The sequence below is a fragment of the Strigops habroptila genome, chromosome 2, assembly GCF_004027225.2.
Source record: "Strigops habroptila isolate Jane chromosome 2, bStrHab1.2.pri, whole genome shotgun sequence".
Taxonomy (NCBI): domain Eukaryota; kingdom Metazoa; phylum Chordata; class Aves; order Psittaciformes; family Psittacidae; genus Strigops; species Strigops habroptila.
This window is the reverse complement of record NC_044278.2, coordinates 69,309,499-69,332,420: the sequence shown is the minus strand read 5'-3', so window position 1 is coordinate 69,332,420 and position 22,922 is coordinate 69,309,499. Positions and strand designations below refer to the sequence as shown.

The 22,922-nt window shown below is 39.6% G+C and overlaps 1 protein-coding gene across 4 annotated transcripts in view; it reads left to right on the top strand.

The window, feature by feature from the left end:
- Positions 1–22,922, top strand: part of PCCA (propionyl-CoA carboxylase subunit alpha) — a 277,569-nt gene that overhangs the window by 192,035 nt on the left and 62,612 nt on the right. For all 4 annotated transcript variants that reach the window (XM_030476424.1, XM_030476421.1, XM_030476422.1 and 1 more), the window contains one exon: positions 12,392–12,490. In XM_030476424.1, the coding sequence (XP_030332284.1) occupies positions 12,392–12,490 (99 nt within the window). The remainder of the gene's footprint in view (positions 1–12,391; positions 12,491–22,922) is intronic.

Below are 22,922 nucleotides of genomic sequence, written 5' to 3'. Positions count from 1 at the left end.
GTTGTAGTAAATATGCAGCTCAACATGTGGTGATTGTATGTTTCATTTAGGACACTGTAAAACTTATTCTATTCTTGTTGACAACTGTTAAAAAGATGTATATTTTTGATTTGCCCGAAGTCTGAATATTTATAGGTGATTAAAATAAAGAGGTTGTTTAGCAGGTGCTAACTACAATTTTGTAGTTACGGTGTCGTAATCACTTCATGAGGTTTCTCTGTTGAGGAAATTATCTTTGTTTAATGCTAAAGGATGTAGGTAATCTGTCTCTAATGCCAAATTATTTCAGGGTGTGTTCTTCACTTTTTCCCTTACACTTACGTAGATCGGAAAATTGAATGTTCCAAACAACTCGTGGAACAGTTTCCATATCAACTTTTATGTGCTAAAAATGTAATTAAGATTGTTCAACCCAAAACATAAAAAAATAACTCAAATTTAATTTATATGGTGTTTTTGAAGGAAATACTTATTTAACTGGTTCTATTAGCATGGTGAATTTGAGTTTACCCTTACCTAAAAGTCAGTAGCATGCTGGTGTCGCCTATTTAAATGTAAGTAGCTGGAACCATGAGGAAATACTGAATTTGAAGAGATGTCTGTTCACAAACAGTACTTTTGTGCCTTTTGAGTGAATTTATGATAATCAGTTTGTTAACATAAACAATGCAATCCCATTAAGTGCTAAGGTAAATAGCATTAGATGCAAACATTTTTTTACATTGCTACATGATTTGTTCTGCTTTGGAAATGCTTCAAAACTTTTTAGCATTTCTTCTTTTGTGTAAGCGGCTTATGACTTTTGTGATATCTCATCTTCTCCCTGCTGTGTCAGCTTTGCATCCTTATCCCTTGTGCACCAGCCTGTGTTCTTCCCTTTTCCATTTATCACTGACACCTCTGGAGCAGTGATATTCTCACTCCCTCTTCTGGGCTTATTTTAAAAGCTAGAGGAGGGGTTTCTGAAGAAGGAATAGGCCTACTATTGCTCCTGGTAATTCCTTACAGTTCTTTCTTCTCCCTGCAAGATAGCTGGTGTGTTTTGATAAAAAATGAGTAATGTCTTAGTGCTGGTCAAATGTGCCCAAGAGATGTGGTTCAAGTATGTGGCTGGGGAGCAGGGAATGGTGGAAGGGATTTGGTAAGCATCTGCCGATGCTATTAGTTCTGACCAGCTTCTGGAAAGTCATCAGTTAAAACATTTGCTTTGATTTTTAAGTTGCTGAACTTGGAAACTAACCAAACAATGGGAATAGGTTTACAGGTATTTTTAATTGCATCTAGTCTCCTCTTCCTCAATGCTTCTTTTTATTTCAAAAACAAAAGTAGCTTTTTCATCTTCTGACTGTTAGAAAGAAAAGGTCTTCTACAACCATGATTATTTTATACTTGGGAAACCATTTAGCTAGTCTGTTACCATTTTATTTTTTTCCTTAATCCAGTGGTTACAGCATACAGAAGTGTTCCCTTTGGCTATTTGATTGAAGGGCATACATTGGATCGCAGATATCAAAATACATTTGGCTTTAAAAAGAATCAGGTTTGATTCTATGGTACACTTACTGTCCTGAAACATCTGGGGCAGTCTGGGGAAGATAGGCAACAGCAGATATTTTGCATGTAAAGCTTTCAGTTTAAGTGATGAATAACCTTAGGCTGGGATATTCAAAGGACTAGTGCTGACCTATATCCTGTTGTGACAGCTGAGAGCAGCAGGTTGGAACTGCTGGATGAAATCCATACCCAGTTGCCCACTGTACTTTCTTCTTGTCACTACACAATGTCAAATCAAAGACACCTTTTTCTTTTGTAATTTTTTTTAAACTGTTGCTTATTCTACCTGTTTACTAATTTGAAGAGAATATAGCCTTGCTGCCATGGTAGTAGAATGGGAAAAGTAGTTGAAATCAGTGGCAGACTGTCCAGTGTGAGCATCCACCCTACATAACTACGCCAAGGTAGAGTACACTTCCAAATATAATAAAGTGATGCTTTTCTTTCTCATTAGCCATTTTGGAGCCTGGTGGTTTTGTTGGATCTATGTATCAAGTTGTAAATGGTGTGTGAAATAAAACACTTCTCAGTTGATAGATATAGTCCTAATGATTTCAAATGCCCTTCAAATTGCTGTGGTATGCTTCTGTTTAGACCAGACATGGAAGTCTACCTAATGCATAATTCTCAGTTTAGAAAGGAGATAGAAGGGAGACCAGTAGGAACTAATTTTTTATTTTTTTTTTTTTTTTCCAGGCTTGGGGGATATGTGTGCATATGTTGGTCTGCCTGGTTTGGTTTTGTGGTTTTGTTTTTTTGGGTTTTTTTTGTTTTAAAGTTTTCTTTTGAAAGTAATCTTCCTAATTTATATTCCCTGGTGATATTTTTCTAGATTGGTATCTGAGTAGTGGTACTCAGAGTTCCTTGATAGCCATTATTAATTCCCACCCCTCTCTCCCAATTAAGAAAACAAAAATTACAGACTTCAGAGTTATGTATGATTTGTCAGCAGCACATTGGCAGTCAAGGCAGAAATTCATTAATTCTTGATTCTAAGCCTGAGATTCAGCTTTTGGTGATGCAGTCTCTCTAGTTTTAAAAAAACCAAACCTGTTCTTAGCTTCTCTACCCTTGTTGCAAAACTTTCACTAAATGAATATATGTATTAGATGAATGCTTAAAAAACATATATTCCAAAATGTGGTTTTTGCCTAAATTGGGAGTTAAACCACGACAATGAGTTTTAGTCTGTCATGTTTTGTAGTGGCACTTTGGTATGATAATGTCATTCTGCTCTTCAAGAATTCATACTGTCAATTGGATAGGTCTTGGGATCGCTGCGTGCGTCTGAAGTGAAAGAATGGAAACACCACAGCTGAAAGTCACTTAAGAATCGGGTTTGCTTAGTGATTTTAGTATATAGGCATGAATCATGACTCAAAAGCTACTAAAACAGCAGTGTCTACCTTATCACTATTTTATCAATGTATTTTTAACTCTCAGCATAATGTGCTCAATGACCCAGCTTCTGTCACTGATCTGTATGCTAGACCCCTTTTCAAGATAGAAAATGAGAATATCCCCAACACATTACCCTATCAGCTAAGAAAAACTAGAGTGCAGCACAACTTTGGTAGTGCCCTGTTACACACATCGTGGTAATAATGCTGTTTGAACCACTGGCACTGTTTTCCAGCCATCTAGGAGCAATAACTTTAGCCAGGCTGGAGCATATTTAGCAAGGCAGAGCCAGGGCATTTGTCTGGGTAGAGCAACTGGAAAGGGAAAGCAAGGCATGTTCTTTCTTTCTTCTCTTCTGCTGGTCTTATAACAATAGACACCCATATTCCCCAAATCAGCTGTGCTTTTTGTGTCTGAAACTGTTTCTAGCAAACGTCAATGATTTTGAATAGCTGATTTATTTTCTTGCTGTATTTTATCTTCTTTTTTTTTTTTTTTACTTTAGTGGGCTTGGGCAGGTTACAAATATGAGCTGTTGTCTTAGTAATGACTCCACAAAGAAAACTGAAGTAGTGAAACAGCATTTGCCACAGTGGAGTATTTTTGTTTCATACAGGCTCTCTGCTCGGTTTTCTGGAGAGGATCACTTCCCTAGTGAGCGCTCAAAGAAAGCCCTTGCTGATTAGAGGTGATGAAGGCCGTCACTTCTCTCTCTTGTTTTGTTTTGATTCTGTTGTTGTTGAGCTGAGGAGCTGGTGTCTGTTGTGTGCTCCTCTCCTCGGTCTCTAGGCTGGCATGCTCCCATTTCTAAATTGAGATATACCAAAGCAGCTAATGGTAATTTGCATCTATAAGTGCTACTTTAAAGGAGAGAGAGATAATTTGAATGTGTGCACATGTGTTTGCTTTATTCTAATGGTTATGGGCTATTTGCTCTTCTTGCGATTAAAGACTGTCCATTCTATGAGTGTGCTTAATACTTTGAAAACTTGAAAGAAATGATGGCACCCCACACAATGTCAAAATGTGTATTTGAAGTAAAAGCCTAGCAATTCAGATCTTCTGGTCTTGTTCATAGCAGGTAAAAGGCTGCCTTGATGACACTTAGAGCAAATGAATTTCTCTCCTGCAGTCATACACTGAATAAATTGCTTGATCTAGTTTGGTACAAAAGGACATGATCTATAAATAGTTAACAGGGCTTTCTACAGGACAAGTGATCTATAGGCAGGAACTCTCTCTTGGGGTCTTTTAAAAAAGTAAGTGCTGATATGAACAAAAGGAAAGTTTGTTTAAAAAAAAAAAGAAAAAAAGAGGCCTTTTTAATGAGATTGAAACTCACACACTTTAACTTCCTTTTGAAAGCATCTGGCCAACCACTTCAAAAGTCCAAAAAGCTAACCTTACAGTCACTTTAAGAAAAGAAGAAAAAAAGGTCAGCCCATTAATCTGATGTGTGAATATATTGTCAATAACTACAAGCTGAATATCACAGAATGGTTTGGGTTGGAAGGGACCTTAAAGATCATCTGGTTCCAACCCCCCTGCCATGAGCAAGGACACCTTCCACTAGACCAGGTTGCTCAGAGCCCTGTCCAACCTGGCCTTGCACGCTTCCAGGGAAACGCAAGCTAAAACAACTGGTTACTTGGAATTAAAGAAATTGCTGTTATATAAGCATCAGTGAATTCAGTTTTTATTTGAAAGCCACCGTTTCAGACTTAAAGGAACTTCTCTCTATGACATTTTTAAGAGTTTGTTGATATGCTGCACTGTTGGCCACCAGGTCTCTCTGTCCTATTTGCTCTTTCATGCACTTTTTTGGCAGCAAATCTTGCAGGGGCCGCACAGAATGTGATCCTTATGAGGAACCCTGACATCTTCTGGAAGGGCAAGATGGTGGAATGCAAGGAAGAAGATTTCTGAAGGGTGTTTGGGGCAACTGGTTGATACTGGTACTGGATGGATGAACTGGTGTTAGCACAGCCAGATCTGCTATTCACTGTCAAGGAAGAACTGGTTGAAGACATGGTAATCAATGACAGCCTTGGCTACAGCAACCATGAACTAAACGGTTGGTGTTCAGGATCCTGCAGGGAGTGAAGAACAAGATTAGCAGCATAGGGATCCCAGACTTCAGGCTAGTTGACTTCAGCTTATTCTTTATTTAGCAGGTGGGGAGAGTTCCATGGGAGACAGATCTGAAAACTAAAAGAGCTCAGAAAAGCTGGCAGGTCTTTAAGGACAGCATCCTCTACATGCAAGAATACTCAGGAAATAAAGCACCTCTATCAGGAAAACAGGCTAAGAACAGGTATAATGGCAAAGCTCCAATGCAAAAAGGCAGCATATGAAAGGTAGAAGCAGTGACAGGATACAAAGGAGGAATTTAGAAAAATTGTCTGGGCATGGAGGGGTAGTGTTAGGAAGCCCAAAACTTACCTTGACAGCTGCAAGGAATGTTAGGAGCAATGAGTTTCTACCACTGTATTAGTAGTAAAATGCTGAAATGGGAATTGCTGCATCAACAAAGGAATAACAAGTGATTTGGTAACAGCAGACACAGATAAGTCGGAGACACCTGATGACTTCCTTGCTTCAGTCTTCACCAGCAATGTCTCCCGGGCCTCTGTTATTAGTGAAAGAGCTCAGGGAGGAGGCAGCTGCAGATCAAGTCAGGGACTGGGAGAGTTCAACACATGGAAATCCATGGGACCAGACAGATTGCACCCAAGAGTGCTGAGAGAGCTGACAGATGTGGTAGCAAGACTGCACTCTATACCTTTGAAAGGTCATTAAAGTTGAGGGAGGTACCTCATTACTGGGAAAAAGCAAATCACAGAATCGTTAGGGTTGGAAGGGACCTCTGGAGATCATCCAGTCCAACCCCCCTGATAAGGCAGGACCACCTAGAACAGGTTACACAGGAACACATCCAGGCGGGTTTTTAATATTAGTCTCCAGAGAGGGAGACTCCTTGACCCCCCTGATAAGGCAGGACCACCTAGAACAGGTTACACAGGAACACATCCAGGTGGGGTTTTAATATTAGTCTCCAGAGAGGGAGACTCCATGACCCCCTGGGCAGCCTGTTCCAGTGCTCTGCCGCCCTGAATGTAAAGAAGTTCTTCCTCATGTTGAGGTGAAACTTGTGTTTTAGTTTATGGCCACTGTTCCTTGTCCTGTCACTGGGCACCAATGAATTGATGAATGTTGCACCAGCCTTCAGAAAAGGACAAAGGCAAACTCCTTGGAACTATAGCCTGATCAGGCTACAATCCCTGGGAACTTCATGAAGTGAGTCCTCTTGGAGCACGTTTCTAGGCACAAAAAGAAAGTGATAGGGAACAGTCAGCATGAGTTTACTGAGGGCTGATCAACCTGGCAGCCTTCTGTGATAAATTGACAGGATTTGTGAGCTAGGGGAGAGCAGTGAATGTCATTTACCTTGACTTTAGCAAGCCTTTTGGCACCATCTCACACAACCAGGTGGATAAAAAGCCAGTTGAGTGATCAGGCTCAGCTGGTCATGGTTAATGGGTTGTACTCTACTCAGAGGTCACCAAAGGTCTGTATTGTCACCAGTCCTGTTCAACAACTTTATCAGTGACGTGAAGGAGGCAATGGGAGTGCACAATCATAACTTTTACAGAAGGTATAGAACTGGGGAAACTACTCAATACAGTCAAGGGCAATGCTGCCACCCAGTGGGACCTAGACAGGTAAGAGGAATGGGCTAATGAGAACTTTGTACAACCAAAGTCAGTGTCTGTCTTGTGGTGTCTAGATGTGGTCTGAGTTTTGAGTAGAGGATTTAATCACTTCCCTCTATCAGCAGACTATGCCTTTGTTAACAGAGCACAGGACACTGCTGCCTTTGTTGCCAGGACATGCTGCTGAATGTTCGTGTCCAGCTGACATGTCTGCCCACATCTCAGATCCTCCACAGGCCTGCTCCCCAGCCAGCCAGGTCCCAGGCTTTTCCTTCCCACATGCTCGACTTAACAATTAGTCTTGAATTTCACAAAGTTTCCATTAGCCCCTTCCTCTTGCCTGTCCAGCCCCCCCTGGATGGCAGGCCTACCCTAGAATATGTTAACTGTTTGCCTCAGTTTTGTGCCATCTGTATACTTGACAAGAATACACTTTGTCACCTCTTCCAAGACATGATCCTGAAAAATATCAAACACTTTATGGGTAATCAGATCCTGGATCACTGGCTCTTTGTCAGCTCTATGTTCTTTGGTCTACAGTCCAAAGGGAGAAAATATATAAGGAGGAGCTTAACTAATACGAACTGCCCACATGGAAAATCTTTATGGGTTCTTTGCATTGATGAACGACAACATGTGAAGTACTATTTGGTTGATACTATTTCCTAATGGGACAGATACTGAGTCCCTTTTTATTCAAGGTAGTTGTCCTGATTTCAGCTGGAATAGAGTTATTTTTCTTCCTAGTAGCTGGTGCAGTGCTGCGTTTTTGCTTTAGTCTGAGAACAATGCTGATAACACACCAATGTTTTAGTTGTTGCTAAGCAATGCTTACCCCGATCAAGGACTTTTCAGTCTCATGCTCTGCCAGTGAGGAGGGGTACGGGAAGCCATGAGGGAGCAGAGACAGGACACCTGACCCAAACTAGCCAAAGGGGTATTCCATACCACAGCATGTCATGCCCAGTATATAAACTGGGGAGAGTTACTTGGAATGGGCCACTCACTGCTATAATTGCCAAGACAACTCTGCAAAGTCCTTAGAGCCTCCAGGTGGCTGGTAATTTTCAGGATAAGAAAGTGTGTTGTGGTTATTAGCTTTGAGAATATACAGAAAGATGCAAGATAGTATTTGAGCTCTCCTGCTGACTAGGAAAGAGTTTGCAAAATACTTGCAAAATATTTTACAAAATGCCTGGGATTCCATGTGTCATGCTTCTGAAAAAAGGCTTAGACTCATCAGCCCCATAAAGACTTTGCTCATGTTCCTAAGGATACATGGGATGATAGCTTTGGCACAGGACAGTTTTCATTTGCCTTTTCCATTTCAAGTGCTTCTCCGTTAGCTGGGTAGTAGATTAGATTAGAGTTCCAGGAATTTTGTGAAAAGGAACCAAAAGCTGCTTTGTCCAACTCAATTTGACTTAGTCCGAGATCACTGCAGAGAAACAGTTGCTTAAATACTGCTGCCTACAGCTGGACTTTTTATTGCCACACTGTGCTCTGGGTCTTCTGCCCATTGTTTTCTGCACAAGAAGCAATATTTATCCTCTACCTGACTCACAAAAATGGAAAGAATCTCCTTGCTATTTTGGCATGGATGGTGGTGTTTAGCAGTAATGCAGGTGAAGAGGCTTCTGCCCAAGACAGTTACTTTTCCCGGAGAAGAGTACATCTTTACTTTGTGCAGGCTTGAGTAAAGTCCTCAAACATGTACGCTACTTCACAATTACAGCAGCGATGCATGCTACTGTTGTTCCTTCCTTGCTTGGGTGATTTTAAGGTTTCAGTTTGTAGAATCCTTGCTGCCCACTGGATGTGTCTTAAGATATACAGTTAAATTAATGCCAGTTAGAGGGACTGGATTCTATGACACTGAATATTCATAAATCTCCTGTGAACAGTAATGTCTGTTTTCCTGAAAGGTAACATCTCGTGGGCAGCTGTCTTGATCAGGGAAAGATTTCAGCAAGGGAGGTCTGCAGAGAATGACTTTTCATTTGGTTAATCTATTGACTAGGGAATGCCACCACTTCTCCTATAGCAAGATGTAAAATTTAGGGGTGTAAAGAATAAAGGTAGGGATGTCATACCCAAGACTCTCTAGGGCAGGAGTTAAACCAAAAGCATCAAGTTAAAACTGTGTTAGGAGGAAAAATTGGAACCATGGGGTTAAGTCAGCAGACTTAAATGAGACTCAAGGCTGGCATAAGAAACTTCAGGCATAATGTTTTGAAGCATCAGGCAGGAAACAAATGCTTGAGCTGCCCTCCAGTCTCCTGGAAAACCACCTTCACTTCCAGGAGAAAAGAAGTGACATGTGCCAGATGTATGCGAGACTCTGCATTAGTAAATTAACAGGGCTATAACACTCAGGCTTGTGCTGCCTTCTTTAATTGCCTGACATGCATCTAGAATGCCAAATGATGTTCTCTAAAGGAAACTGAATGCAGATTATGCTTTTCAGCTCTTTGCACTATTGGTTAGCTGGTACCTATCATGCTGAACATCAGGAACTCAGTCCGCAAGAGGTGAAGGGGCTGCTACTTGTGTAGTTCAGGTGCATGCCAGCGAAAGTCTGCAGAGGTGTGACAGTGGAGTAAGCTGTTGACCTTTTTCTAGCATCATGTCTTGGACTTGTCATTCTTCTTTCCGGGACCTCATTTACAATAGCTTTTGAATTGGAAATAATCGTAAAGGAGGACTGTGCCTGCTTTGATCTTTTATGCCCTTACACAGGGATAAACAATCCTATTAAAAAAATTCAAAGCAAAATCCACCACCCCCATGCCACACTGATGTACTGTAGCAATAGTTCAAACAGCCATAGTTACTATAGAGTAATTCCCCCAAGCAGCACAATATGGTATGCATATGCCCCTTCAAGGCTAAAGCAAAAAGGCCCTGGTTTTATCGCATTATTTGTTAGGTTCTATTATCGTATCCATTGCTAGAGGAGGAATGAAGGCAAATGCAAACTTCTGATAAGTTCTTCAAATATCTATTTCCCTGTCTCCACCAACTAACTCTGCTAGACTGTTGGCTGCCAAGCTGCAGAAGGAAGATATGCTCTGTTAGGTAAAACACTGGTTTGATTTCAATCCGCATCTGTTTTTTGGTTTTGGTTGGTCATGTCATCCCACTATCCCCTTGTTTGTAGTGAAAGTAACATGCTCACTATGTAGTAAACCTCTTACCTCAGTTCTTGGTCATTTTTTCTGATGGCTTGACCTAGTGGCTTTGTCATCCTACCTGTTGGAGCAGAGATAGCCAACTTCCTGGTGATCCTCATGGCTTCACATCATCTTCCCCAATTGAACATACCATGGTGAGCCTCAGGTGAAAACAGCTAAGACCCTGTAGCTCCATTCTATGAGAAGACTGCTGCAGTTTTCTGGGGTATGCATTAGTTCAAATAACACTTCCCCTTCCCCAGCCTTTTATTCTTTCTTGAACAGGGAAAACATAGTAGAGGCAATATATCGGTCTGCTGGCTTTTCTACTGCACATACGCAGTCATGGTGTTCCTGGTGTGCCAGGGCTTGTTTAGACCTACCATCTGACTGCTTGTGTCTCTTCTTTCAGGGTGGCTTCCACCAGAAATTTTTTGATACCAATGTAATCTGGAATCAATGATGGCTAGACTTGTATAGATTTTTGTGAGGGATTTTAAACAGGTCATTTACCACTGTGACACACTTGGTTTGCCTCTCGTTTGTTCATCTGTACAGTGACAAAAGAGCTAATGATTAAATTGAGTTTGTTGTGGAGGTATTGACTTGCATCTTGCCACTGGAACACCCTTCACTGGGACCGTAGATATCAGCTGTAGATTTTGTGGGGGGCTGCGTGTAAATCCTGCAGCACAACAAGCATAGCGTGAAGATGAAGGTTTTTTGGTGGCTAGAAGCCTGATACACTTTCATACCATCTACTCTCCTTCCCTGGAGAAACATGGTAAACAATGTTTTCAGACCCAGGCTGCAGTGCAGCCTTTCTTTGGTTGTAGTGATAGTGACAGACAGCTTTTTCAATAATTGCCTTACCAAAGTTCAATTGATAATCAAAGAGGGTTGAGACAGAGCACCAGATTAGCTTTTCTCCATTTGGTAAGTCTTTTTTTAGATGTTTCTGCTATTCTCAATAAAGACAGTATTTGCTGATTCAGGTTTGCTGAGAGTGGGGTAGGTTCAGTGGTGAGTTCAGCTGCTTTGCAGTGCTCTGGCAATGCAAACCAGCTGCAGGTCTGGTTTAACTCAAGCCAGGTTTGGGGCTGGTTTGCATCACTGGAGCAGTGTAAAGTACCTAAAGCATGCCAGCTAATCTGGCCTGGTGGTGAACCGTTATAAATGACTTGGTTTTTTTCATGTTCTTTACCTGTAACTTTATTTATAGTTAAAGCCTGTAGAAATTGAGTAGATTGTATCACTAAGACAGATTTTTGTGTTCTAAAGTAAAGTCTATAAAATTAGAGGGTTTTTTTTTTAAGCCAGAGCTTTTTCTTCTTGACTGAATAAAATTATCAAATTACACATTGCTCCTCTGCACTTCTCTGTTATGGATTTCTTTTAAGTTACACTAAAATAACAGTTGTCTGTTCTTACTATAAGGTGAAAAAACAATTAGTCTGAGATCTGAAAGAGTAGGCTTTATAATTTTATTTTGCAAAACGTGGGCTCAGGTTTTATTCTAAATGCAGTAATTTTCCTCTAGTTTACTGAGAATGTGTGCAATATTTATGTCATTGTCAATCTTGTCTGCAATTTACTAATTAAATATATTTCAGAGATTTTGAGAGAGGAAGGAAATCGGCCAACTTTGTTTTTTCTTCTGTTTTTATTAGAATATATAACTGAAATCATATTTACTTACCTTGAATAGCATGATGAGTGTTCAGAACGTGCCACAAATATTGATCATTGATAATACTAATCCATATATAGTAACTTTTATTTTTCATAATCCAGCTCTTCTCTAAGGCTCTTCATGTTGAATGTGTGATGTATGTTTTTAAACAGTATTATACAATAGAAGAATGACAGAAATGTCATTACAGCCACTTTTCAATTACTTCTTCAGAACTGAGAATTTTTGCTTTTAACCTAGAAATATTTTTGTCTCAAGATTATGGGAGGTTTTATAAAAAAAAAAAAATCTTTCTGTAATTCAAGTCAGAAATTGTGTTCCTCTGATTAGCTGTATGTCGGAAGAAAAAATGGCAGAATTTGCAAAGTTTTCCTAGACTTTGAGGCAAAACACCGAAGAATTAATTACTGCCTCATATTAATTAAGATAACAATGCAAAACCCTTCATTAGAAGCATAGGAAAAGTTCTTCCTTGGTCCTTGGAGAGAATATTATATGCAAGCCCTGTTGTGTGGGTTGCAAGGTGTCACTGGAATTTATATGCATTACTTGTCTAATTGCAGTAAATGTAGCATGTCCAGATAGGTTTAAAAGTTGGATGGCTGTTTGTTACTTGCTGGAAATCACTTGAAACCTTGCTACTCAGAGGCAGCTGTTCACAGGTCCTTCACCTCTCCCCAGAGATAGCTGGAAGACTCTGTTGTTGGACCCTGTCTTTTATGGCAGAAGCAGTAAACATGACAGGTTGTTTGGGAGCCATCTGTTTTAAAATGGTTGCTGCTTTGTATGCAGTAATGAACTTGAGATCAGTTTTCTGTCTGTCTTCATAGTAACAGCCTTGTTTGGTGTCACAACAGGTGGAAGTTGATGGGATGAAACTAAATGTGACCAGCGAGTGGAACCTGGCTTCACCCTTATTGTCTGTCACCATTGATGGCACTCAGAGGACTATACAGGTAAACTCACAATTCATTTGCAGAGCTGAGATAACCAGAAGCATTTGGGTATAAAAATAATACTGATATGTGAGGTCTAAACTAGCTGCATCATAAAAATTATGTGACGTTGTATGAATAACATAATCCTTCTACTCTGAATGCATCCAGGGCTGCAGTGGAGCAACCTTGTCTCAAATTTACTTTTCTAGAGTTCTGAATATCTTTCTATTAAACAGAAATTGCTTATTTTACACAGTTTCTAGGATCTCTTTACTTAATGGATGTGAAGATATATAGTTTCTTAATCACTTAAGAAATAGTGGATTGCTGTAAAAAAGTCAAACTCAACAAACCAACCAAAACCCTTGTGGGGTCCTGCAATAAAATTATTCTTTTGCTCATGTTTGGATCACATGATTTTTCCACTTTTGGGCCTTCGCATTTTGAAAGTCGCAGGACAGTGCATCTCCCATGTAAGGTGTTTTGATTTTTTTTGTGGGTTTTTTACATGCTTTGATGAAATTTGATTAGTTCCACGATTTCAGAAGAAAAATGTAGAAACCATCCCAAACTTGTGTGGCCCTAAGAAAAGAGGACTAAAAAAGATTAATGTAGTTGTATATTCTTTCTTTCTGACCACTAACGTGTTTGAAACCAACTCCAAACAAAAGGGGGTGCCTTTAATTGCCTTGTAAATTTTCTGAAGATAACACTAGTCAGGATTTATATATTTGTTGACAAATCATTTATTTATGAATATCTATTGATCCTGGTAATATCTCCTTTTTTCAAAGGAGAAAAAAAATCAAAACTTTTGAAGTTATTGAAGGTATTTTTCTATCTATTTCCTATATATTTCTCAATGACACAGTGGTCAGATTTCTGATAATTTACAGTGAAATGTGTGAATGTATTTTTTCATTTTCACTCTTGGTAAATTACCCAACTGGAAATATTATGTTTGTTGTGACTGAATTTAAAAGACTGCATCTTGAAGATAAAAAAATACTCTTACCTTTCAAGGTTTGTATTGACTGAGAGTGCAATTTTCATTGTGTTCCCAAGTAAATTCTGGACTTCAGTTTTGTAGGCTTCTTGAAAGGTTAATACCAGCTTTAGGGCTTTTTTACATCTAAAATAATTTTCTATGTTAAAGCGTATTTCTGTATTATAATACTGGTCCATTTTGTGATAGTTTATAAAGTGCGATCCTCATTTTGGATAGGAGACAATACTGGTGTATGAATATATAAAATCTCTCTAGGAGAAAAGCATTATGTTTGGAATGGATAACCATATTTAGAGGCCTCATTGAAAACTATACAATAACTATATGGCTGGGTACAAGTCGCAGATTATGACTAATAGTAGTAAGATCAGTTAACTAAAAGTGTAGTATTTGAACTGGCACAGAAAGTTAGTTTTAAAATTAATGATGGTGAGATCTGAACATGCTTTCTTCTAGGAGCTGAGTTAGCAGCAGAGTTACTTGCACTCTGTATGACCAAACTGTATGAAATACTGCAGGGCTGGCCACAGCAACAAGCAATGAGCTGACTGCATGGTATCTATCCAACAGAATGTGGAATAAGCACATATGTTGTTTCTTTCTCAGATTTTATCTATAAGTCTTTGCTTTTAGCAATGAAACCCAGTAGCTTGAAAAGTTATTATTCTTTTCATGTATATATGTAAATTTATGGGAACCTTGAACTTGACCTCTGATATACGCTCACTGGAATCTAAATTGGTTTTTTGGTTATATATTTCTGTAGACTTGCCCCACTGCAAGAACCAAATTAGACAAGTATATTCCTGTAGGTCAATTTGTCTCCAAAAGCAATTGACCCCCAAGTCTTGAAGTATCTTCTTTCAGCAAGACTCAGCCCTAGAGCCATTTAAGCAACAAATATGGATGAATCGAATAATTCCAGCTGTGCTTTATTAATTTTTAGCCAATCTAATTTCTGCTTGGAGTTGGTTTCGTTCTTCTAAATTTGCTCAACCCAATACAGTCTTTGTGAACATTATATTTCTTTGAAGGTTTGATTTATGCACCTTTGGCTCGATCCTGCAGTCTGGCCCAAATCCAGCAAAGCACTTAAGCATAGAAGCAGGAAAGAAATAATTTTAAAATGTTTTGGTTTAAAATGTATTTATGTAAGTTATAGTCTAGACATTCAAATTGTCGTGTATCTGTCGCACATTTAAAAAGAAGTAATTAAGCATATTCCTATATTCCCACTCCTCTGCTAAAGGTTCCATGTGTATTAGAGCAAAGCAGAGCACCAACTCTGCCACAGAGTTAAGAAGTCCTATGAGTTTAAAAAACAGGTTTTCTAGGACTGTTTCTAGAGTACGGGACCTGGGAGTATATCTGATGCCTGAGGAGAGGTATCTACCCTGGTCACAGTCTGTCTAGGGCATATCAGGGCACAACTAGGACGTGTGGCAGCCCCCTCCCTCCTGCTTTTGTTTCCTTTGCGAGGAAGCCCATCTGTGTGCAGCAGATGGGCGCTGTGGAGTGCCTGGCTGGGTCCCCAGATGATGGAGGGACCAGAACCCTGGGGTATACTGCAGGTCTGTTTGGCTGCAGTATAAGGGCTTGGAAATCTTTTTGCTGCTTTGGATTACTGTGAAATCCATAGGATGCTGTGCAAAGTGATTAACTGATGAAAACTTGGGATCATTTGAGCAAGAGATTTCTGAGATACAATCTCCAGGGAGGAAGATGTGAGCAGACCCCGTAGCAACTCTTGACGCACACAGATTCCGTCATGGTTTTTTTGTTCTTGTTGCTTTTGGTAGTTCCTTGGCTAATCTGTTTCTTAGCATTTACTCCACTTATGGGTAGACTCTACCTCTCTCATTTGGGGAGGCTGAATGTAACGCATTGTGAAGCATGGGATTTTGATCCCCAAGCAAATGAAATTCTTGTGTGCAGAAATACTTTGCCAAAATGGTTTCCCCTACCTGCTTCCAAAGATGTTAGTGTCTCAGAATCTGACTTAAACCTAGCTATTGTCAATTTTGAAACTGCCTTTACTAAAAAATCAGAGAAGTAACTGGGCAGGTATTCACAATACGTCTTCCTGAGGATTCAGATTTGAAAGGATTGGCTGTTATTTAATTGAAAACACATATTTAAAATAAATTCATGTATAAAACATGATTCGAATATGATATAAACTTTAAAGCAGTATTTAGAGTAAAAATAAACAAATACATAAGGTGTTTAATGATTTCTGTGAGGAGTTGGTGGAAAAGAGGAGATTGGTTGAGTTCTGGAAAAGAACCATAAAGACTCCAGTGGAAACTGGAAGGGAGAACGGTGGTTCAGAATGGTATTCTGAAAGTCACAACAGTTGGAAAAAGGCAGCAGGCATCTTTTGGGACAATGAGGGCATTTTTATTCCTCTGTCTCTGCTCCCATGTACAATTAAGCTGGATTTCATTGAGCCCTGTGCCTACAGAAGTCACTGGCTATCACCACTTCTCTTTTCCAGTGCACATGAACTGGGGAGCTGGTGGAAAGAGAGAAGGGAGCAATAAGCTGCCTTTTCCTTCGAGCTGAACATCTTTCTTTTCTTCATGTGAACCAGTGTCTAGAGGGACCTGAAGATAATTGAAGATAATTGAATCCATGAAGTCCGGCAGATGGGCTTGAACCTAACTGCAAATCTGTCCTTAGTACAGTCAGGTTACAAGTAGGTGCCTTCTGCTGGGACACTGTGCAGGAAGATCAGGTATCTGCAGAGAGCAGGTTGCCCAAGAAAAAAAATGCATGTAGGAGATCCTCAAATCATATTTGCTTTGGCATTACTTACGTTTGGGCAAGTTCTCAAAACTCCCTCACTGACCAGTCAAATTCTGAGGCTGCTCTGTGGCAACTCCACATGGACAAATTTTAGAACTCCTTAGTGCTTTTAAATGCTCTGCTTTCACTGATCCCATCATCAAACACTCAACCCATCCTTGTATACCATTTGCTTGCAGACAGTTCCCTATAGCAAAAGGATGCTGAGCCAGAATCATAGAATGGTTTAAATTATTTGTCACCGTCTTTTGCCAACACTGCTGTACCACTTCGTCATATCATATGCACCCAGCCTTTCCACTGGCATGTTGCTGGCCTGTACTGGTTTCACGGCTCTGCTAGCCTGCTGCAATGAAACCTTCCACCCTCTAAAGGTAGTGCAGGCATTCTGTCTGGAGCCTGGAAAACTCTTGGTGGCTTTTGGCAGCTTCAGCAAAGCGATTTTAGAATGGCACTGGTGATGTCTTTTCCTTGTATTGCCTGGCTTACAGATTGGTCTCTGCTGAACTGAAGCTCTGTAGGATGTAGACAGAACTCAACTGGACAAGGTCCTATACAGCTCAATATTACTCTGACATTAGCATTTGATTTGAATAGAGAATATCACTACCTGATTTTCAGCGATCCCTTCCAGCCTAACTGTTCTGTGACTTTGTTAAACATCCCAAACTCTACAGTAAAAAGGTCTTTATCAGTCACAGCAAGGTGTAATTAAGAGAGTAATGGAGTTACTAAAGAAGAACATGATCCTGTAAAGCTGAAATCATCAGCCTCAAGCTTCAAGTGTTTTTGCGAATGAAATACATGAAGATTTATCAGTGGGATTTTCTCTGCTTACAGTGTTACAGCAAATTCAGTGACAGCATCACTTATTATTTTTTCATTTAATTTATTATTGCATCAACAATTGCTTGCAGGAGGAATATATTCTACATCCTGGGATATGACAAATTTAAGTGTTCCTCTGATACTATGTTTCTTTTGATTATTATTTTGGTCTATAATAACAGAAAAATTAAAATGCTGTAAGTTATGAAGCCTTTGTTCCTAGGAAATGACTGATATTCTGGGAAATGTTTGACAGGAGAACAAAGCCTATGCCCAAGTATTTATTTCCTTCAACACTGTGGAGCCTTTTTCAAACATGTATAATTCTTTTCTAGAAAAATTGCCTATATATATATGTTTATTTTACTGTTTTGTGATCCCAAAATCATAATATGTGAAAGGATATATTACATAGGTTTCAGGTTTAAAGTGCCATTACTTCAGCACAGTCATTTTCTTCAACCCTGAAAATGACTTTTGGAAGCTTCAGCAAGCGGTGTACATGAAGACTGCTCGACGGTCCATCCCTTAGTGCTGTGCAATTACTGCACACACTCTGCTGTTGTCATTTACCCATGATTTCAGAATTATTTTTGCTAGATTGTATCTAGAAGAGGGGCGCAGTGATTTGCAAACATTGGCAGACATTTGGGTATACTCTATCCAAATAGCTGTACTGTTGGGTGAAGAAAAGCCAGAGTGTGAGCCCCAGCACTGAATTCCTGATGGCCCATATTGATTAATTGGTAGCTCACTCCCTGGCTTTGTTTCAGCCTGTTCCACTTACGGCTGACCTAGACAAATCTGATACAGATTTATGCCATGCTGTATAGACCTAAGCAGTGGGACTGAGATGGCCATTGCCATTTGGCTTTGGGACCAGGCATCAGTCCATGGCCCTCGTTTATTTGAAGTATAGAAACACAGGCTGCCCATGTTTTCCTGTTCGCTCATCCAGCCACAGTCATCTGAGAAAATGGGAGCTCAGCCTTGAAACTCCCCAATGATCAGTGGATCTGATAGAGAGAAACTGATCTTTATTGCCTCACTTGACACTCTCTTAGCATTTGAGACAAGTGCAAACAAGCTCTCAAATGTCTCAGGTAAAAGACAAATACAGAAGCCTGTGACATACAGTGCAGTATGCCTTGCTCTGTTTCAGGCTTTTAAAATTTTTTGGAAAGTATTAATACATGTTGGTCAGGGCACTGTTATTGTTGTTACTTCTTTCCCTGCAGTTGCACAAAGAGAATGATAGATTTTAGCAAGTTGCTTATTACAGCCTTATCATTGTCTAATAATTGCTGTGCCAGTGTCGTTTAGTTTCCTTTGAATTCCTCCTAGTCCCTCTGTCGGAAGAGAGTATGAGCAGTTGATCCCTGCTCACTGTGTCCAGGCTGCTTGTATCCTCATCCTTAATTAGTTGCCTCTTTCCAGTGCTGCAGAGTTGTTCCTTGCAGGGAAGCCTGGCTTTATGTCTCTGTTGTTCTCTGAACGTCTTCCATTTCTCTATCTCCTTTCTGAGCTGTGGGGACCAGAACTATGCTCAGTGGGCAAAACCTAGACTTCTACCATGATATAATAGTGTTCGCTGATTTGTTACTGGTTCTCATTACTAATTTCAAATATTTCCTTTTGCCTTTTTTAACCAAAACCAAGCGTGGAGCGGATGTTTCTATTGGATTATCACTTCTGGATGGTAACGGCTGGTGTAGGCAAACTAAAAACAAACTCTTGGCAAGGAGGTTTTGCCAGGAAACTTTGAAGCTGTGCAGTGTTCTAGAGCACAGACATTGTGATGTCCTGGTGTCAGGACAACAACGTAGCTGTTCTTGTGCATAGAGATGGATCCCTCCCAAGGACCAGACACAGAAGCAGAGAAGAGATTCTGAAATTTCATCAACATGCATGATTCATGCTTGGGAAGATGTGAGTGAGCTGCTTTAGATAATTATTACATAGTTCAGCCTTTTGAGTTTGTGAACGATTCTGTGCAAGAACACTTGTAATTCTACCACTTAGGTTTTATCGCTTGATCATGGGTGATCTAAGGAAGGACTGAGACTTCGTTTATTTCCAAAGGTTGTAGCGAAAGGGAAGGTGTGTAAAAGCCATCCCTTTTGATGCTGCTTGCTGTAATTGTCAATGATGCATATTAAACCAAATATTACTATTATGGCTTCATTGACATGGGTGTTTGCCAAAATTGTTAAAATTATTACTTTTTAAAAGGAGCCCTGAATACTCTTGAAGCCTATACAACAGCAGTATGGCCAGCTCCTGAGTCATGAAGCCTTTAAAAATATCGTATATCCTTTACTGTTGTACCAGGGTAAAGTAGACATTAATGTCTACTTTAAATAGCAAGTACCTGAATCTTATAAGTGATCTACAATTTGTGTGGAATCAGTTTAACTGAAGGCTGTCTCCACACTCTTGTCCATGGTTTGCATGGAGAATGTGTGAAGACAAGGGGAAAATTCAAGGAAATAAAAGATCATGAAATGGCAGATTACTGCTGCCTTTTTTTAATTTATTTTTTGTGTTATTGCTCAGCAGAAGCAAAAAGCACACACTACCCCCCTTATCGATTCTTTCATGAAAATGAAATTATTTTTTCGTCTGGGGAGGAAATGAGTGATCAATTACTATGCCAAATCAATCCTGCTGGAATTTACTGTCCACTTTTCAGAGTGAGGTCTCCCACAATAAAGCTCTGTCTATGAACAACAAACTTTTCTCTTTCTTTAACCTAATGGGATTAGTTATATCCTGTTCTAATCAAGGGGTTAATCAAATAATACTAGTTGTCACTGTATCTTATGCCATATTTTTTTCCACAGGAGCTATAAATTTTAATGACAGACAATATATGAGTAACTGTAAGGATTCTTTCTGTGTCCAAAGACCAAAGCATTGTATTCAGTTGATGACAGACATTGTAGTTTTATGATATCTAAACCTTGAAAGACAAGGAATGGTTCTCTTGAACATGGTAGCACATTCAGAGAGCAAAGGGGAAGGAAGAGGAAGGGGCATCAAAGAGTGAGAAAGGACTATGGATCCTGTTAAGAATCTGACTGAGGGCAGTCATAAACATTATCAGATCTAGACTCATATGGCAGTGTATTACCTGCACACTGTCCCCTTATAAGTTCAAAACATATTACAGCATGTCAAAACAGGGGAAAAGTTTCTAACACTTTTGGTCATTTTGTGATTTAATCTAATAACAGCAAAAATTTAGAAGTTCACAGGAAGACTAAACTCTTCATTACTGTAAATAATTGTAAATAGCTGGAAATGTTGGGCTGGAGTAAATGTCCTTTAGCTTCATTCTTTGCCAACACCAAATAAACAGTCTTTCCTGTTGGGGTTTTTATGGTTGGGGGTTTTTTGTTTGTTTGTTCTAAGGCCTCTCATCTACTGCTTTATAATACCTACCTACCTCGAAGGGTTAAAGGAGCACATGGGCATGCTTGAAAGACACTCGAAATATATGTAATAGCAATATTGCAGTGATATTAATATTAAATGATTGCATGTCTAAAGCTTGTCAAAAAGAAGTAACGAGTGACATTAACATTGGGTATCACCTAAGGAAATATTGCGAAGGATCTGTGTTTCCATTTTTCTGTTTATGGGAGGACAGAAATTCCTAAGCCATCCACTGTAATTAAATCCCAGGCATTAAGAGAACAGTTCTTTTAAAAGTAGTAATATGGAGCCTCAGCCTCTTAGAAACTGCACTTGCACCTTTATCTGCGTGGATTGATGCCCTGTAAGCCTGTAAGTCCGTATTTGTACTGTTTGGGAATTTAGTCCCTGAAAAAGGACTGAGGTAGCTTTCAGCAGGTGCTGGGGGAGCTTGGTGTATCAAGCATCCTGGCAGGATTCCTTTTAAAGGGAAAGACTACTTCAGCAAAGTACCATTTATGCCAGTCTTAGACATCTGTCACGTGTCAAAACGCTTCATATGCAGCAGGACTTGATCATCTCATTCCCCACTGGGTGACTGCTGCCCTTGTAAGAACCTGGAAAATGTGGATGCGCCCTGAGAAGAATAGCTAACTGAGGCTTCGTTTACAGTAAAGTGTGATCTAAACCTGATAATGGCTAAGGATGGAGCAGCACATAAAATGGGGTGAAGTTTCCATCTGTAGTTTAATGCACTAAGGGGAAGAAATGGCACCACCAGTGGAGAACACTAAATCATGACAGAAGTAGAGTGATCCCAAGTGGGAAGGCTTGTGAGGGTGCACAAGTCTGAACATATAGTGCCAAATAGACAGTCTCCAACATACAAAAAAGGCTTGGTCACATGCTAGTCTGGGATTACATCCCTAAACTGGTATTTTGCACCGCAGAAAGGGAGTGCAGAAATGACGTTCTGCTTTTTGCAAAGGTTCTAGGAGGAGAGGGGAAAAGGAGGTTGATAAAGCCAAACCATTCCTCATGTTCTGGCAAAAAGACAATATCATGGTTTCACAGCTTCTTCTGCAGCTTTCTCCTCCTCTCTGACCCCACCATGGGACTCCAAAGATGGTAATGACATAGGTGGATGATGGAGCTTTCCATATGTCCAAGCAACCTCATGCACACAAAATCTTGTAGATGAGGTAATAGCAAATGAATCTGCTATAACTTCACAAGGGAAAATACTGTATTTTCCCCCCCAATTTCTTTATTATGGGATTTTGTTGTTGTTTTTCGTGGTGTGTGGTTTTTTTTTTTTTTTTTTTTTTTTTAGTTAAACCTGTCAGGGGATGATTCTCACCTGTATTTTGCTAGGTTGAATTTTCAAGAATTCAAAAATAGTGGCCAAAAGGTGGATAGCATTCTCTACTTGAAATTCATGGCATAAGATGTTCAGAATTCCTGGTAGTGAGCAGTTGAAATGAAGCAATAGGGGCCGCAAGAACTTCTGTGTTCTGAAAGACAGCACCATGGTGGGAAACTACGCAGTGTTTCTCTCAAAATTTATCTAGAGTCTATCTATAGGCTTTATTTATTAATTATTATTTTTTATCCTGTATAGCCTGATACGTGTAGTACAGTTGCTAATATAGCCATGCCAGGGCTTGAAAAAGTTACAAAAAACATTGGCCAAGCGACAATCTGTACACTTGCTGTAATAAATAGTCTCCAGTTTTACTTTCAACAAATAAAGGTGCTCTATACTAGTTCAAGATAAATGTGTTTGAGAAACTTGTATATGATTTCCTTTGCCAGTTCATATTCATTTTGACTTGACACATTACTTTTTCATTTGTAAGCAAAGCAGAAAATCTGCTTTTGGTCTGTTGGAGTTTCTTTGTTTTGAGAGCATTCCTTCCCTGCAGCTGCTCCCCTCCAGTAGCTTGGAGAATACAAGATACCAGAAGATTTGTGGGAAATACTCCGAGATCTTGTTGTTGTTTAATAATGTCTATGTCGGTTTAGAATCTCTTTCAATTATATGTATTGTGTGTTTGGCTGAGCTTCTTTATCCTTCTTCATGTAAAGGTTGTTATAATTTTTTTTATGTACAAGCGCTCATCCACTGCAGGCTTAATGCAAAGCTGATTGTAACCCTACTGCATCTTACAATGAATAGATCATTGATACCCAACTAAGTGGAAATAATTTTCTATGGCAAAGCAGAAGAATTTAAAGTCATATCACACTAACCTCTGGTAATTTACTGGGATTTACAGATTAAAATGATGATTTGTGGAATGACTGTGGTATAGCATTCACTGAAGATGGAGGAGGAAAATGAAACACATTTTGTATGATTGTATACACTTGTCTATTTTTACACAC